The 15,720-nt window shown below is 43.4% G+C and overlaps 2 protein-coding genes across 8 annotated transcripts in view; one reads left to right on the forward strand and one right to left on the reverse strand.

The window, feature by feature from the left end:
• nlgn3a (neuroligin 3a) overlaps positions 1–1,060 on the forward strand; it is an 89,150-nt gene extending 88,090 nt beyond the window's left edge. For all 7 annotated transcript variants that reach the window (XM_030061945.1, XM_030061943.1, XM_030061944.1 and 4 more), the window contains one exon: positions 144–1,060. In XM_030061945.1, the coding sequence (XP_029917805.1) occupies positions 144–1,002 (859 nt within the window). In that variant the 3' untranslated portion in view covers positions 1,003–1,060. The remainder of the gene's footprint in view (positions 1–143) is intronic.
• A 9,863-nt stretch (positions 1,061–10,923) lies between these two features.
• On the reverse strand, positions 10,924–14,948 carry LOC115366424 (regulator of cell cycle RGCC). The gene is made up of 5 exons (XM_030061865.1): positions 14,840–14,948; positions 13,616–13,780; positions 12,868–12,948; positions 12,144–12,206; positions 10,924–11,539 (listed from the first exon to the last, which is right to left on the reverse strand). Exons 1-5 carry the CDS (start codon positions 14,859–14,861, stop codon positions 11,532–11,534), a joined length of 339 nt encoding a protein of 112 aa, XP_029917725.1. The 5' UTR covers positions 14,862–14,948; the 3' UTR covers positions 10,924–11,531.
• Between the last annotated feature and the right edge of the window lie 772 nt (positions 14,949–15,720).

Genomic DNA, 15,720 nt, shown 5'->3' on the forward strand with positions numbered 1-15,720 from the left:
TCAAGCTGTGGCTTATATTCTTGTGTTCTTATATTTTTTCTTTATCAATAGTTTATGTGCTTCCTATGGTGAGCATGAATAATTAAAGGACTGTCCATATGTTACTTAATTCCCTATCACTTCTTCCCTCTCCTTGTCTTTAGGGACCCCAATAAACCGGTTCCCCAAGACACCAAGTTCATCCACACCAAGGCCAACCGTTTTGAGGAGGTGGCCTGGTCCAAGTACAACCCCCAGGACCAGCTGTACCTGCACATCGGCCTGAAGCCACGCGTGCGCGACCACTACCGCGCCACCAAAGTGGCCTTCTGGAAACACCTAGTGCCCCACCTGTACAACCTCCACGACATGTTCCACTACACCTCCACCACCACCAAAGTGCCCCCGCCTGAGACCACCCAGAACACTCTGTCCACCAAGAGGCCCAACGGGAAAACGTCTTGGCCCTTCAACACCAAGCGGCCTCCCATGTCTCCAGCCTACAACAGTGAGGACAAAGACTCTTGGAGCGATGACGAGGAGACGGGGCCGCTGGTGGTGGAGAACCCCCGGGATTACTCCACCGAGCTCAGCGTCACGATCGCCGTGGGAGCCTCACTGCTGTTCCTCAACGTTCTGGCCTTCGCAGCGCTCTACTACCGCAAGGACAAGCGACGGCAGGACTCTGGCCACGGGCAGCCCAGCCCTCAGCGCCAGACCACCTCCAACGACATTGGCCACCACGCACCCGAGGAGGAGATCATGTCGCTGCAAATGAACCAGACGCACCATGAGTGCGAGGCGGGGAACAGCAACGAGGGGGCGCTGCGTTTGGCCTCGCTACCCGACTACACGCTCACCTTGCGACGCTCCCCGGACGACATCCCCCTCATGACGCCCAACACCATCACCATGATCCCCAATTCCCTGGTGGGCATGCCCAACTTGCACCCCTACAACACCTTCACATCCGGTTTCAACTCCACCGGCCTGCCGCACTCCCACTCCACAACCCGCGTATAGCTTTAAGGAGGCCAGGGGCAGCCAACGCAGGAAAGGAGGAGCTGGTGGTGATGGCGGCGGTGGTGGAGGAGCGAGAGGATGAACGAACAGAGAAGGAGAGGATTGTGTTTTATAAATATCACAGGGAGGGTTGTGAGGGGGTGGGGAGGGGAAGGGCAGGAGTCGGATTAAAACGTGAAGAGATTTAACTAGACTTTTACTACGAGGAGAGTTGCTGAGAGCTCTCCATGGATGTCAAGTTGTGCAGAGCTGCCAAAATCAAACTGCTTCCCTTCGCCTGACGGGGAGGGGTCTTTCTGCAGTGTTTTTTTCTAAATAATCATTTTAAAAGCCTTTTTAAGCAGACTGAGGAGATATCAACACTTTTTTTCTTGAATTCATAACAAAAACAAAGAGAAGTGCTTTTTATTTCCCATCCCTTCCTCCTGCGGGAGACACATCTAGAACAATGGCCTCTACGTCAATACTCGCGAAATGTTTTTAATTGCTTCTTTGTTTTGTTTTACGTTTCAATGCCTTACAAAAGCTCGTTCTTTTCTGTCATTATTTCTATTCCCTGAGACTATTCCAAGTGGAGTATGTTACACGCTGACGAAACTCAAAGATGAGAGACTGAATCCAGGATGGGAACCTAGAGGATATGCAGATGTAGAGATTTTAAACCCATTTTGGGCAACTCATTTTTCTGTTGCATACCCACACAACAGCCACACAAATGGTGTTATCTTTTTTTTTTTTTTTTTTTTTTTTTTTTTTTTTAGCTCGTATAGAAATGATTTGTCTGGGACAGCTCTTGCCACAAGATGAGAAGGCAGAGACAAAAAACTATGTTACTGTGATTGTTTTGTTAAGAAAAAAGTGCATCTTTTACAGCCAATTTATCTGTTAAGCTATCTGATATTATCTCCACAAAGTGTGCACGTACACATGCTGCTTAGAGCACCTGTGTGTTTGTGTGCATGTGAAAATGGTTTCTTGTTTCCTGTGTGAATGTGCGGTTAAGACACTGAGATGAAGGAAGAAACAGATTGTTTGAACTTGCAAAGCAAGAGGAGTGAGTGGGCGGGTGGGTGGGTGTGTATGTGTGTGCGTGTGCGTGTGCGTGTGTGTGTGTGTGTGTGTGTGTGTGTGTGTGTGTGTCCGTGCACTTGTTTTTTTGTTTGTAGGTTGTATAATGTGGTGGTCTGGGGGCGGGGGCTGAGTACTTTCTCATGTTGTTGATTTTGGTTCACCACCAGTAGTGTTTCTGCTGCGTCTCTGGGTGTCTGTCTTTGCGAAATAGCACTTTTGTTATTTTAAAAGTTATATATGTCTAATTTTGCTTAAAGATTACAAAATAAATCTATTATTTTACATGTAAGAGAAAAAAATAGCTAAAGATTCAACTGAACTAACTGACATGATTCCATTGACTTTGTAAGAGTTCCTCTTAAAAGCAGACAGTGGCCTGTTTGCACTGAATAAACCTACTTCAGTGCACACTTGTATTTCTTTGAATATATATATAAATATGGGCATACATACATATATGTATAGGGCTTCTATGGAGATATCCCTCCCACCTACAAAACAGCTACTGTCATCTTCAGACTGAAAAGCAGCAACACAATTAAGGTCATTTCCGTATTTTGTTGTTATGATTTGCAACATCCCAAGCCAAGACCGCTCTAGGTGTCTTTGTAAGAGCTCTATATGTATATTTATGTATAAATATATTTAATATTTATTTATGTATACCAGATGCATACATGCTGATTGTGCCATGTGCCAAATTAAAACTGTAAAAAATGGAGAAGAGAAAGTTTCGCTAAACTTTTTTTTTCTGTCTTGATCAAAGTTCCTTCTCTCCCTTCTTTTTTTTTCTGATTTTTTTTTTTTATTATTATTATTTCCATTTTGAATGAGTTAAAAAGAAGCGTTCTTACTCCAAGTGCAAGTCTCCCTCCAGGACTTCCTCTATACCAACCCCCCCTCCAACCCCACCCCCACGCCTCTCTCTCTCTCTCTCTCTCTCTGTCTTTTTCTCTCGCAGAAACCTTTGAGAAAAACAGGCTAACAGCTTGGGGCCTATCTGCGTGCATAACTCCAGATTTTACAGTAATTCATGCAAAGTAGTGCAGGCAGCAATGGGAGATTGTGGAAAGATTGCCTTGATGTGCACATATTGCATCTTATTAGACGTTATTCTCTGGGAGAAAACTGGAATTATTGATTCTGATAGTATGACAGACCATTTTCATTAAGTATTGTGGTATTGCTGCGCTGATCCAAGCCTAGATTGTCTCTTGCGTTATAGTGAAGTGCATAAAGTAATTTGACCTGACCGGTGATCCTAGATCAGTATTCCTTCTCGTAGATATTTTATGCACATGGATCTAGACATTTTTATGAAGTATTCCATGACACCTTTCCCTGCTATTTAATGATTGGAGAACCAGCAGAGCGAGCAGCAGTCTGGCCAGCTCATCACCGATCCTGCCAGTAGCAGAAAGAGAGAAGGGGTTATTTGAGGGAAATTGCTTAGAGACTGTTTCATATGAGTCATCTTGTTTTTGCTCATCCTGCCTTATATGGGGCTCACCTCCTAATCAGCCACTCTCTTGAACCAAATCGCAGCCACTAAGAAACACGCAGCTGGTTTCTACCTGGAGCTGTAGTGCTGCTGTATCTGAATTCACACAGAGAGAGGCTGCACATCGAATAATGTGTCTGTGCTGTTCTTCATGTATTTGGAGTTAACTCTGAGCAAACAGCCGCTTGTTTCAGGAGCCTATATGCCAGCGTTACCTCATTTTTGGGGCATAAAATTACACCTCAGCCTAATAAAGCAACATTATCTAGGACATTTTGATGAGCCCACAGATATTTTTTTAATTCTCCGAACTGCAAATTAGTTATATGAGAATAAAAATAAACATATTGGAATTAATGTTGATTAATGGCTCCAACCGCCTGGTCTTTTACAAGCACCGATCTAGGGCTGTTCTTATTACACAGTGTTGCGGGGACAGGATATAAATCTCCCAAGTAGACCAACTAGACCGTCCCTTTCTCTGATCCCAGTCTGCAGTGGTGAGAGGTCAGTTTCCATTGGCTCCGATACACTCACACAGTGGCACAGGGCTAAAATTGAGTGGTAGCTGAGAGTGAAGTATCAAAGGGGAGAAATGTCAGGGGAGGGCAACTTGTTTTTCGCCATGTAATTTTTCCATATGCCGTTAAAGCAGAGCAGATGTCCCTGAGTATTGGCAGGGGTAGTCCTGGTGGCCTCGGGGATGTGGTCGGGATACATTGCCCCTGAGAAGATTCACATAATTAAGTTCTGGACTAAAGGGAAAGGCCATGGAAACTGCAGCGGTGTGGCACAGCAACAGAAAACAGGGTCAGCTCCTTCAGCACTCAGACACCTGAAGGCTTGATTAAATTAGCACAGACGTACCTCCAACCAATGACAAGGATTACCACAAGTAGAGAAAGCGGGACAGTCGCGAGTGAGGCACTTGCCACAGTTTTTTTTTTTTTTTTTGCAGTTCAGTGACTGCGTTTGAAAGTGACATCATTCATGGATTGGCTGGAATACCCCTATGGGGTTTGTGACTGCCTCGACAGCACTGAAGACAAACCCAGCCTAGGAAATGGATGTGCCAAATTACACAGTGCCACCCGTTGGGAGCCCAGTGTGTGTGTGTGTGAGTGTGTGTGAGTGTGTGTGTGTGTGTGTGTGTGTTTTATGTGGGCTGTATTTGAGTGCAGACATCGCTACTGAAAATTCTATTTCTACTGGTGAGCGTGCTGTTACCTGTATTTCCTCTCAGCCTCATCTCTCTCTTCCTGTCTCTCATATCTCTTTGCTCTCTTTCGCTTTCATGTTTTTTTTTTTTACCCTCTCTCACACAAATGCAGCCCTATTTCTCACATACCGACATCATTTGCCTGTTCTGACTCTTTATTCTCCTCTGCAAGCGCCATAATCTGGACTACTTGTTAATTTCCAATCACTTAAGGCCTAATTTTCTTGAGTTACTGTGTTCCTCCACTGAGAAACAAAGTAATGAATATTACTTATTGGGAAGCAGAGTAGAACCAGTTAGTGAACCAGATCTCTTGTAGTTTAAATTTAAATAGCCTGTTTTTCTCCAAAGGGAAATCATACCGCACTTTGCCAAAACATCAATAATCTATTATTTCCATGAGAACAACTCACCCTGACAATTTTCTTTTCTACCCACAGAGCACAGACAAAGCATTGGCATATTTTTCAGGTTTCCTAACAGAGCTTTATCAAGCGGAGTTGTTTTGTGCCATCAAACTCAGATATTTTTGAGCATTTTTTAACTAGAAACTCGGACTGAAATCAACAAACACAATGGTCTTTGAGTCCAAATACATCATTAAAAATCACTCTGTTACCTCAGTGTCATTGTACAGATTACTAAAGATGCCCTGTTACATCTATGTTTATGTCCATAGAATGTATTTATAATCGCGCAAACTGAAGTAACATTATCAAAATAAAATATCTATTCTAATTTCTGTATGGTATCGTCCCTCTCATGAACATGATATCCATCTTAATGGGCTCGTAGCCAAGGAGCTACAAAAATACTTGCAACATATTCTGTTGACAGTAATGCTGTTTTGTGTTTTTTTTTTTTTTTTTTTTTTTGTCCCAAAATGGCACGAAATGGGGGAAATCAGTTGAATGATTTTAAAGAGAAGGGGCACAACAACCCAGGAGAGTGTCTGTCTCTGCAAGCGGTGTGTTTGGACGTTCCGTTCCTCTTAAATCACATAGCTTTTGGGTTAAAAGCAGATTTTGGGAGTAAGTGCGGTGCCGTTGCACGGAGGGTGTGGAACGAGCTCCAGTGTGATGTGAAGTGCAGCAGTGAGGGGAACCAGTGAGTTCCATGGAGGTACAGTAGGAAACAGTAGCAGCCTATAGTTCATTCAGTAACAGTATTCCCACACCTGCCCCCCCTCGGCCTAAAGCTGCCTGTCGACTACCTAATGATCTGCCCTCTGCAAGATGGATGGCCTGGAGATATCACTGGGGGCCACTGAGACTAAAGCCTACACTCTTCTCAGTGTGTGTGTGAGGCAGGCCACAAACACATTGTAAACCTGTATCGCTCGTGTACCCTGTCCAGTAAACTCAGCAGGTGATACTTCCTGACAGCTATTTATCTCTCATAGCAGTTAATGGCCTTCTGATGGTGGGAATGGAAGAGAATCCTCCGTCTCGGGATTCCCAATTTCTAGGACGTTTCATTCTCTTTTTTTTTCTGACTGCTCTCATCTTTCCTAATATTTCGGATCAAGAGCAAAATTATTCATGGCGAATCGAGGCTGGGCCAGCGCTATATATCTCTGAGTTGCATCAGCTGTGGTTCACCATCAGATGGCAGTCCACTAATGCCTTTCTCAGATGTGGGTTACTGGTGGCAGGGGAGGGTTGCATCAGTGGACCTTTGGTGTCATCACACACTGGCCTGTGTTGCTCCGGTAGAGATGACAAGGATTCACAGAGGGCTTCCCAAAAGTATCGTTCCACTTAGATCTGATTACCCCATTGACTTTCAGTGGCACCAAGCTGATCTTAAATGCCAATCTGGCATACCAGACTATCCGCAGATCTCTCACATCAAAAATGCTGAGGGTTTGACTTCTATATCTAAGCTCAATCCTAAAAATACATATCTTTTTTTTTCTGTGAACATCCTTTGAAGTTAAGCTCATTTTTGCCCTGAGAGGCAGAAACAGTCATTTGTCAGTGATGCTTAAATGTTCGTCTGTGAATTCTTATACGATTAAATAAATATCCAATGAAGTTTTCCTGACAAATAGGTCAAATTTGTTTGCATGGTAATTTTCACCCATGTAGATAAAGTGGGTGTTAATCCACAAGTTCAGTAGATATCTGACTTCAATAAACTTTTGAGTCCTTTTTTTTTTTTTTTTTTTGGAAAGGCCCAATCCAATTGTTTTGGTGATGGGAATCTTTTAGATCCGACCCTATCTCAGGTCCATTTGCCTGCAGTATTTACACATATTACAAAAGGAGACAAATGCATTTTTGCGCCCATCTTCAAAATACATCTTGGGTTCAGGTTTTACTGTCAGATAATATCAGTCCTGGCATAGAGATTTTAGCTAATCGATAAGAAAGTTCACTTCAGTAAACAGAAATTGCCTCATTCTGCAGAATGAAATGAAGAAAATACAGTCGTGAGGCAATCTTGGTATTATAGGGGATTCTGAGCATACTCTGGTGGCAAAACAGATCATGAAGATTTTTTTTTTCTTTGAACTGTTCCACAGAAAAACTATTATCACCTTGGAAACTTGGTAGACAGACCAGGTAGCCTGTGGCATTCGGTAATTTTATATTGTTGGTCTGTCACATTCATGACGCTTTCAGAGCTTGATGCACATCTTTTTATAGCTTGTCTTTTTCCCGTTTGCTCACAAGTGCTAATTAAAAGTTAAATCAGGTATCAGTGGATTTTATAGCGAAGCAGGCCACAAACAACGGTAGGGCTGCACTACTATTCTGAGCCCTTTGACACATTTTATGTTATTTGTTTGCGTCTCAGGAATGACTTCAAGGAAGCTGCGAGACTGACTTGAAAGAGGATGGATGAAGTGGCAGCGAGAAATCCCCAGTCAGCAGTGATGTAATGGCTCATTTGAAGTCCAGGGAAGGCTGCGTGAGTCACATTTTTTGGGACTGAACATCACCGAGAGGAATTCCACTGGTTTCCTGTTCCATACAATGAGGTCTGGGGAGAGAGGGAGCTAAACAGGAAATGGCATGGCTACAGGCGGAGGCTCTGGTTTACATGGTGCCGTACAAAAGGGCCATTCAAATGTTTCCATTGTGCTGACGGATTTGAAATAAGAGAATGATGTTTTTCCTGATAAATGGGGAAGTTGCATTTGTCTCACTTCGCAGTTACTTGAAACAGGAACGGTAAATGAGCTGTTGCTGCTGATGTAAGAGCACTGATTACTGTCCTGTTGGGTCACCTTATGAGTTTAATTGAAAAACAGCTGTACGGCACTGATGAATGACTACCTGAATAGCGCCTGTGACTTTGAAATGATGTCATGTGAGAGATACTATTTCACAGCACCCCACCAAATCCTTTTATGGTTCAAGTCCCCTCATCCAGGCCTTTGTGAGCTGTGAGTTCTGCAGCAATAACAAAGCAGTGATCTGAATCCTTGATCCTGGCTCCGGGACTGGGCTCGGTTATGTAAGACCCAGTCAGGATCTGACAATTCAGTGCACTGGGGGGGTGTGGGGTGGTTGGACCAGCTAATTCCTTGGGAGAGTGTTGTTAGCCTAGACCATTTGGGGAGCTCTCTAGGGAGAGACATTGCTACGCTCTCTCATCAGGCAGATGACAGTGCGTTGCGTGCTCTGCATACTGTGCTCATCTTGGCCATGATAGCCTCGATGCACAGGCCGTATCCCTGGTTCATTTACTCATTGTCTGATAATAACAAGTGTCTCCTTTCTGCTATAGCCAATTACATCTTCATTAGGTTGCTAACTAGCTAAAAACAAGCCAGCACTGCGTGTAAAGATATTAAGTCTATTTGACATTTATTACCAAGACACCAGAGCCTATAGGTGAGAGCTGTAAGGGGCATAACATAATCTTTATTATGTCTTCATCTCTTAAGACCATTCTCCTGTCTCGTGATAATATAAATTCATTTCAATTTGCCAGCTAATGAACTTGACTCATCCATCATTTTCTGCGTCTACATCTCGATAAACAAGGCGAATAGGCTGACATATTGGCCCCTCACTTTCATGTGCTGCCAATCAAATGCAAGTCCTAAAGTAATTAACAGATAAACAATATGGAGGTTGTCCCACATGACAAACTGATATATCAGGTCCCACTGAAAAGCAATTCATCTACAGATGATGATAATGATACAGCGTAATTAGCTACCAGTGGGGTTTTTTTCTACTACAATGAAATGACAATGTGGATCAGAGGTGTGTGTTAACTGTGTCAGGCCCTGATACAGAGCGACACATCTGAAATATACAACAGAAAAGCACCCTGGGAAAACGGCAGAGGGGTTAGCGTTCCAAGCAAATGCCTTTCAGCCTCGTCTGCACTTGACCGTCGTGTTTCCTGCATTACTGCAGCTCTTCCCCTTCAGTCTCCTCGCATCTCCTCTCAAAACAGGATGTGCCCTTCGTTTGTGAAACCGAGGGAAGTTTCCTTGTGTCGGAGCAAACTTTTTGTTTGTTACATTCCTGAACAGCTGTGGCCTCAATCAGTCATCCCCTTCTTTCTCTAAGTGGAACAGACAACGCAGGAGGACGTTACCCTATACCACCCCTGCACAGCTCCCTATTGTCTGAGCACTCTCGCTTTCTCTTTTTGTCACTCCCTGCTTTCATCATTCTTCTCTGTTTTACAGTACATCTGGAAGTCTTAAGTTAATTAGCTCTCACCTCATCTTTCTCGCCGTCCCTAGAGCATTACCCTTGTCCCCTAGCCGCCCCGTCACCCGTCCCCCCTCCCCGTCCCACTTCCCCTCTCTCCCGAGACCAGTGCCAAGTCCCGTCCCGGTCAGAGGGGTTAAATGGTTGGCCAGAGCTCAGAGGGGAAGTGAACTCCATGAACAAAGTGTCTTTTAATAAGACATAAACAGACAAGGAAGAGTGTGTTAAATCTTCGGCCTTCCTTTCCTCCGGCCATTGCTGCTGCTTCAACTTTTATGCAAACAATTTTTTCCCATAATGCGTCATCACGGCCAGTGGTATGGAAGATGGGTTATATCAAGCCACTGCTGTGGGATATCGAGGAGAAAACGTTGACAGTTCAGTAAACCACCAACCCCAAGTGACTTGGTGCCAAGACAGAAACATTTCACAGGCTGTCATCCTCAAAGCTTTCACCACCGACACTCTGAAAACATCTGAGTCGCCTGACCAGAGGATGCTGTGCTTGTGATTCTGTGTGATTCCAGTAAGCTGTGTAACTAAGACGGTGTGACAATCGGCTATTGGTTACTTCTTCATTCAGTTTCATCCTTACCTCAACTCTCGTATTTACACTGTCTTCCTTAGCAACAGAAAAAAAAATTGTTTTGCATACATCACTCGGATTGTTTTTTGCTGATGTCAGTCAATGTAAAATCACAAGACACAACTAAAAATCACACAACATCCAGCCCAGCCTCGTCTGTTCCTCTAAGCCGTGTTGCTTTGACAACAGTGAGGAGATACTCGTAGACTTATACATGACATCCACTAGACCTGATGCTGTGATGAAATGACAGCAAAAGATAAACATTTGGAACACAACTATGATGGATAAACAAGAGTTGGCAAGCTCCTAAAGATGGTCTTTTATGGGCGACTCAGACAAAGAAAAACAAGACTTTCCGTCCTCCGTTCAAAGCCAGGATTTGTGGTAATAAATGTATAGCAGATTCAAAGCCCCTGACAAGAATTACAAAACAAAGACTAAATGAGCATTGTTATACTATCAGCACAAATGACGCACTTCCCGACTTAAGCTGTCCTCAGCCACTGTCTGAGCTGTATTTGTGGATTTCCTGATCTGGTGGTAGAAGTGAAACTCACTGCAAAATCAGAAGTGGCAGACAGGAAGCAAAGCTACTAACAAAGAGGAAAGGATGACTGGTCCAGAGACATGTGTTATGACACTAGCGCTACCTGATTTTGTAGATGGGGAAGGTGTAGGCTCATTGAATATCATTTGTCCGCAGCTAGAAAAACCTAAGATACTCAAAACTGTGCTCTCTAGTAGAGAGTCAGATGTCATCAGCAAAGCCAGTGGTCCCTGACTGAAATTAATCTGGAACCAAATTCAATTTGGTGTTGTATTTAAAAGGATAATCAAGGGGGAAAAAAATCAAATATGGTACCAAACACAATCAAGAAATAATTTTATTGATATGTGACTTCTTCAGATCTAGATGTCTAAAACTGTACAAAACTTTACAATATCAAACAAGAATATTCACATCTGTACATTGAGTAACTCCAGAGTATAAAAGCCATTTGATGTCACACATTACATCTGAACTCAATCATGTGGAATTTGTTTAAATCTTATTGCGAATGAGACAAAATATGTCAGTCAGGACTTAAGGCCCTTCATTGGCACTATACGTAAGCGAATTTCAAATATGGTAAAAACAGGCCCTCTATTCCCTAGACGGCCCTGTCTCATGCTCCCTGACAGATGGAAGCTCTGTCTACTCTCTGAATATGTCACACATCCTGGACTTGATGCTGCAGGGACGTTGTCTTGCTGAGTGGATGCGGTGTTGCCACGGGTCCGATGGTGTTCTTGTGTTTTGGAACAGAATGCCCTTTTAATTCCTGATGTTAACCTTTTCCCCTGGAGCAGCCGAGGGAGCGTTTGCTCCCTCAGATCTGCTCTGGTTTAGATCTGCCTGTCTGCTCGGCAGTAGCCAGCCACGTCGCCCCTGGCCTGTTCTCCCCCTCCACGTGGCTCTCTCTCTGTTCACATCTCTGTCAGAGAGAGAAAACTCCAAACGCTTAGTAGCCAGAATAAGAGAAGAGCCACAAATGCATATGAACACACACACACACACACACACACACACACACACACACACACACACGTTCATTAGTGTGCAGAAACCTTGTGAAGATGCCGGGGGAGTTATGATTCATGTGGAACAGCACTTCTCTGCGCGTCAAGCGCACTGATAGCGCCGGATGCGTGTTTTGTGTTTGTGTGTGTATGTCTGTGTGTGTTTGGCTATGCATGTGTGCACAGGCCTCTGAAACACCACTGCCTTAACCCTGATAGCGGGAACATGGTGCTCATGTACTCTAGTGTGCTATTATCACTGAAGGGCTTGCAGATAGTCCACCTGAGTCCCCAGACATGGCATTTACACACAAGAGGTACTCAGAGATAAAGGGGGATACTACAGGGCACAAACATGGTGGCTACTACGCATTATGTATCTCAATGTGTAACAAACATATGCTTTGTCAGCATTTCAGACACTATTACTGACTGTAGCCTTGTGGCTTGTCGGCTTAAGTGATAAAGAAATGAGGAGAAGATTGACTGATAGCGGGTGTAATTCTCTTAAATACGCACCAGCAAGTTCCCGGTCCAAGCTGTCGATAAAATTCTGAAGTTCCCTTGTGTCTCCCAGTTTGGCTGAAGAAAGAGGATAGAAAGAAAGGGGATTTGAGAAAAAAAAAAGAGGAGAGCAGTGGAACATTTTTGTGGAGAAATGCAGCTCAGTGAAGTGGTATTTCCTTTGGACTGAAAGCTGAAAGCTAATCTAACTCCCAGAATTACATATGGACTGAAATTCTTTTTGGCCTGGAAAAACAGCCTCTTTTCTACAAACTGTGATAAAACTCATCTTAGGCTGCATAAATCCCTGAAGTTTGACAAAAACCCCATTGAACCCACTGGGATCTCTGTTGTAACTGTCTTTGGGTATGCTGTATTAACAGAAACAGAGTGACTGACACATGCTCCTCACCTTCCTATGTTTTCAGCTATTGAGATTGAACATTTCCCCCCAATACAACAGCAATCATTCATTCATGCGCATACACCTGAGTTACTTGCAAACCTGCATAAGAGCATAAATAGGCCCTGCAGGGAAACAGGAAGGGGGGCACCATGGTGGGAGCAGAGACACCCCAGTAACAGCAGCCTGGCTTTGTTGTGTAAAAACAAAAGAGCTCCCATGTTAATGTACGGGGTTTTTGTGTGACGACGATAGTGATCACAGTAATAGTGATAGCAATCACTGTAAGAGCGAGGGCTATCTGCATGAAGATAGGCTCATGGAAGCCTCTAGTACCTTTCGGTGCCAGCATTATGCCTGCTGTGTGAAGCTCCTCCTCGCTGGTGTTCAAACTGTTTCCAAAAGAAGCCTCGCTGCCTGGGGGAAGAGAGAGCGAGAGCGAGGGAAGTGAAAGAACACAGAGAAAAACTGAGGCCAGACCATGGAAATGATCAACAACAACAACAACAGCAATCTAACACACTCCAGGAGCTGCACATAATCATAGATAGCAATATGCAATAAAATGGAGGTAAAAGCCTGGTGTATGTACTGTTACTGACTATGCAGAGTGAGCTTTCTCAACTGGGCTTCTCGGGTGGAGGGTGGGGGCCGACTTGTCCTAATAATGACCGCACATGGCAGCAGCAAAACACTTTGCTTCTTCTATCACATAAATATGTATAAACATAAAAGAGCACTAACAAAAATAAAACAATTAGTGGAGATAGCTTGTAGACTCTACCACAATTTCAGTTAATTCAAGTGCCACAGTTATTGTTAGGAGCCAACAGCCATTTTATTAAATCTGTCTGGGGACGTGTCCTCTTGTATGAAAGGTGTCAAGCTGCAGTGGTGTGGGCTGATACGGGGGGGCTCCATCACCACCCGTAGGGACTCACACAGTTTCACTCGCCAGCAACAGATGCACAAAACAATGTCTTCTCCCCTCTCCTCTTTGTAGAGCAAGCAAATGCTTTTCTTAATCATAATGAGGGCTACACAATAGGAGTAACTGTGCTATAGTGATGGTTTTGTTACTCACTGTAATCAGAGTCCTCGACTCCACTGTCGTCCCCCTGTGCACTGCGATTTTTTGCCTGGTCCAGGACCTGCTGGTAGGCATGGGGTTGGCTCTGGGATGGGGCCTTCAGCTCCTCCACCACACACTGGAACTCCTGCAGCAGTTCGCCTAGTTCAAGGTCCAAGTCTGGGAACATGTGACAGTGCTTTGAGAGAAATCACTTCAAAAGACAAAATAACATTTTTCTATGGTATTTTAGAAATCAGAAATACACACAGACACACACACACACACACACACACACACACACACACACATAAATAATCTAAGAGTATCCCAGTGTTTTTCTGAGATGACCTATAAAAGATATTAATCCCCTGGGTGATGAGTACAAAACTAAATAAAATTAAGCCTATAGCTGAAGTGTATGTCAGTGCGCTACAGCAGAAACAAATGCCTGTGAGAGAAAAAACTAATAGCCTGTAAAACATCCTGACTAAAGGCTAAAGTGATACAAATAATGCCCTGTAAATTCAGTCATTGTTCTAAATTCTGTGTTTTGGGTTTTGCAGTAAAGCAACATTTCAGGATTTTCTTTAAGTTTAATGCACCATCATAAAACCTGTGATGCAGTGGAGGGTAAACCCAGGTGAACTCTGCATAACCATCTTTTTTTTTTTATTACAGTTTATCCCCTTATTGGGCATAAATAAGATGAGAGTTTCATTATGCCCTTGGGAAATTAGATCCTTGGAGTAGCAAACAGTAAGAAAAATAGACAAAAAATGATAGCAAAATGATGTTTCTGTGCACATACACAACTCAAAATGTCAGCACTAAAACGTGGTGCGCCGCATTACAACAGTGGAAAAGCGGCAGCGGCAATACCTAAGACGAGAAATATTTACAATATGAAACCTAAAGGAATGAGTATGTTCCGTAAACGCAGCATATACCCAATGACAGGAAATGCAACGTTAGGTTACAGCATACAGTAAAATAATGTGAGAAGTTGTGCTAAAAGTTGAAAATGAATTTCGTGTAATAGCAAACTGATGTTAAAATACTGTATGGATGAATCAGAAAGAACTATAAAGTAAGACTTTTGGAAAGTTTAATAGCCTAGTTTAGTTCATATTTGCGGTATTTTCCGCCATGATGTCAGGATGTGATCGTTTGATTGCCATCTTATCATTTACCACATCACTGTACAAAACTAATGGCTGAAGTAGAGTTCAGACTCACCTGTAGAGCTCTCTGCGGACATTGTTGAGGGCTGGGATAAAACACAGAGCTTGCAGTGTGCCTGGATGCAGATAGACTTTAAAAGTGACAAGCGGGGCTCTGGGTTTATTCTAAAAGCCCTCCACGCCCGCTCAGCTAGCGGACCGCACCAGCCAATCAGCGCCCAGAGCGGCCTCTGCGCTTCAGCGGCGCCGGGGAAGTGGGCGGAAAGTTACAGTAGGTAAAAGGAAAACTATTAACACAGCAAAACGTAATGGGACAGAAAGCCAGAAATAGAGCATTATGCAACCGAGGCGCTATTTATAGGCTTTTTCCAGATTTTCAAAAGTAAGAAAGACAGAAATAAGGACAGAAAGAACGAGAAAGCATAGGCTACAATCTAGACATGGTCCCTATCTTAATCTCAGTTTAAGTAAACCAAAATTGATCATCTGAGACTTATCACATCCATTAGCGTTCTTTTAGACCTTTCCTCTCAGACATAGGTTTAACTTAGAGTAAATAGTCATCATTCATGACCACTCACCATTCTCCATCATCATGATGAGTGTTTATTGTAGGGTACTCTCTGCCCATAATGACACAGTCAAATCCAATTCATATTCACTTTCAAGATTCAAGTCACAATATGATGATAACAACAACAACAACAACAACAACAACAACAATAATAATAATAATAATAATTATAATTCCCGCCTCTGAGTGGAGTAAAATGTAATTTAACAAACAGCATTATTACCAGAATAAATCATGTTAGCGCTCACTCCATCTTTCTCTTAAAATATCATCCTTGTGCTGCCTGTGGCGATACGATGTAGTCCCCTTTTACGGCGACAGAGGTCGCTCAAGAGCGGCCGGTCTCTCGGTCTGGGCTTGAG

This window comes from Myripristis murdjan, chromosome 10 (assembly GCF_902150065.1).
Source record: "Myripristis murdjan chromosome 10, fMyrMur1.1, whole genome shotgun sequence".
Classification (NCBI taxonomy): domain Eukaryota; kingdom Metazoa; phylum Chordata; class Actinopteri; order Holocentriformes; family Holocentridae; genus Myripristis; species Myripristis murdjan.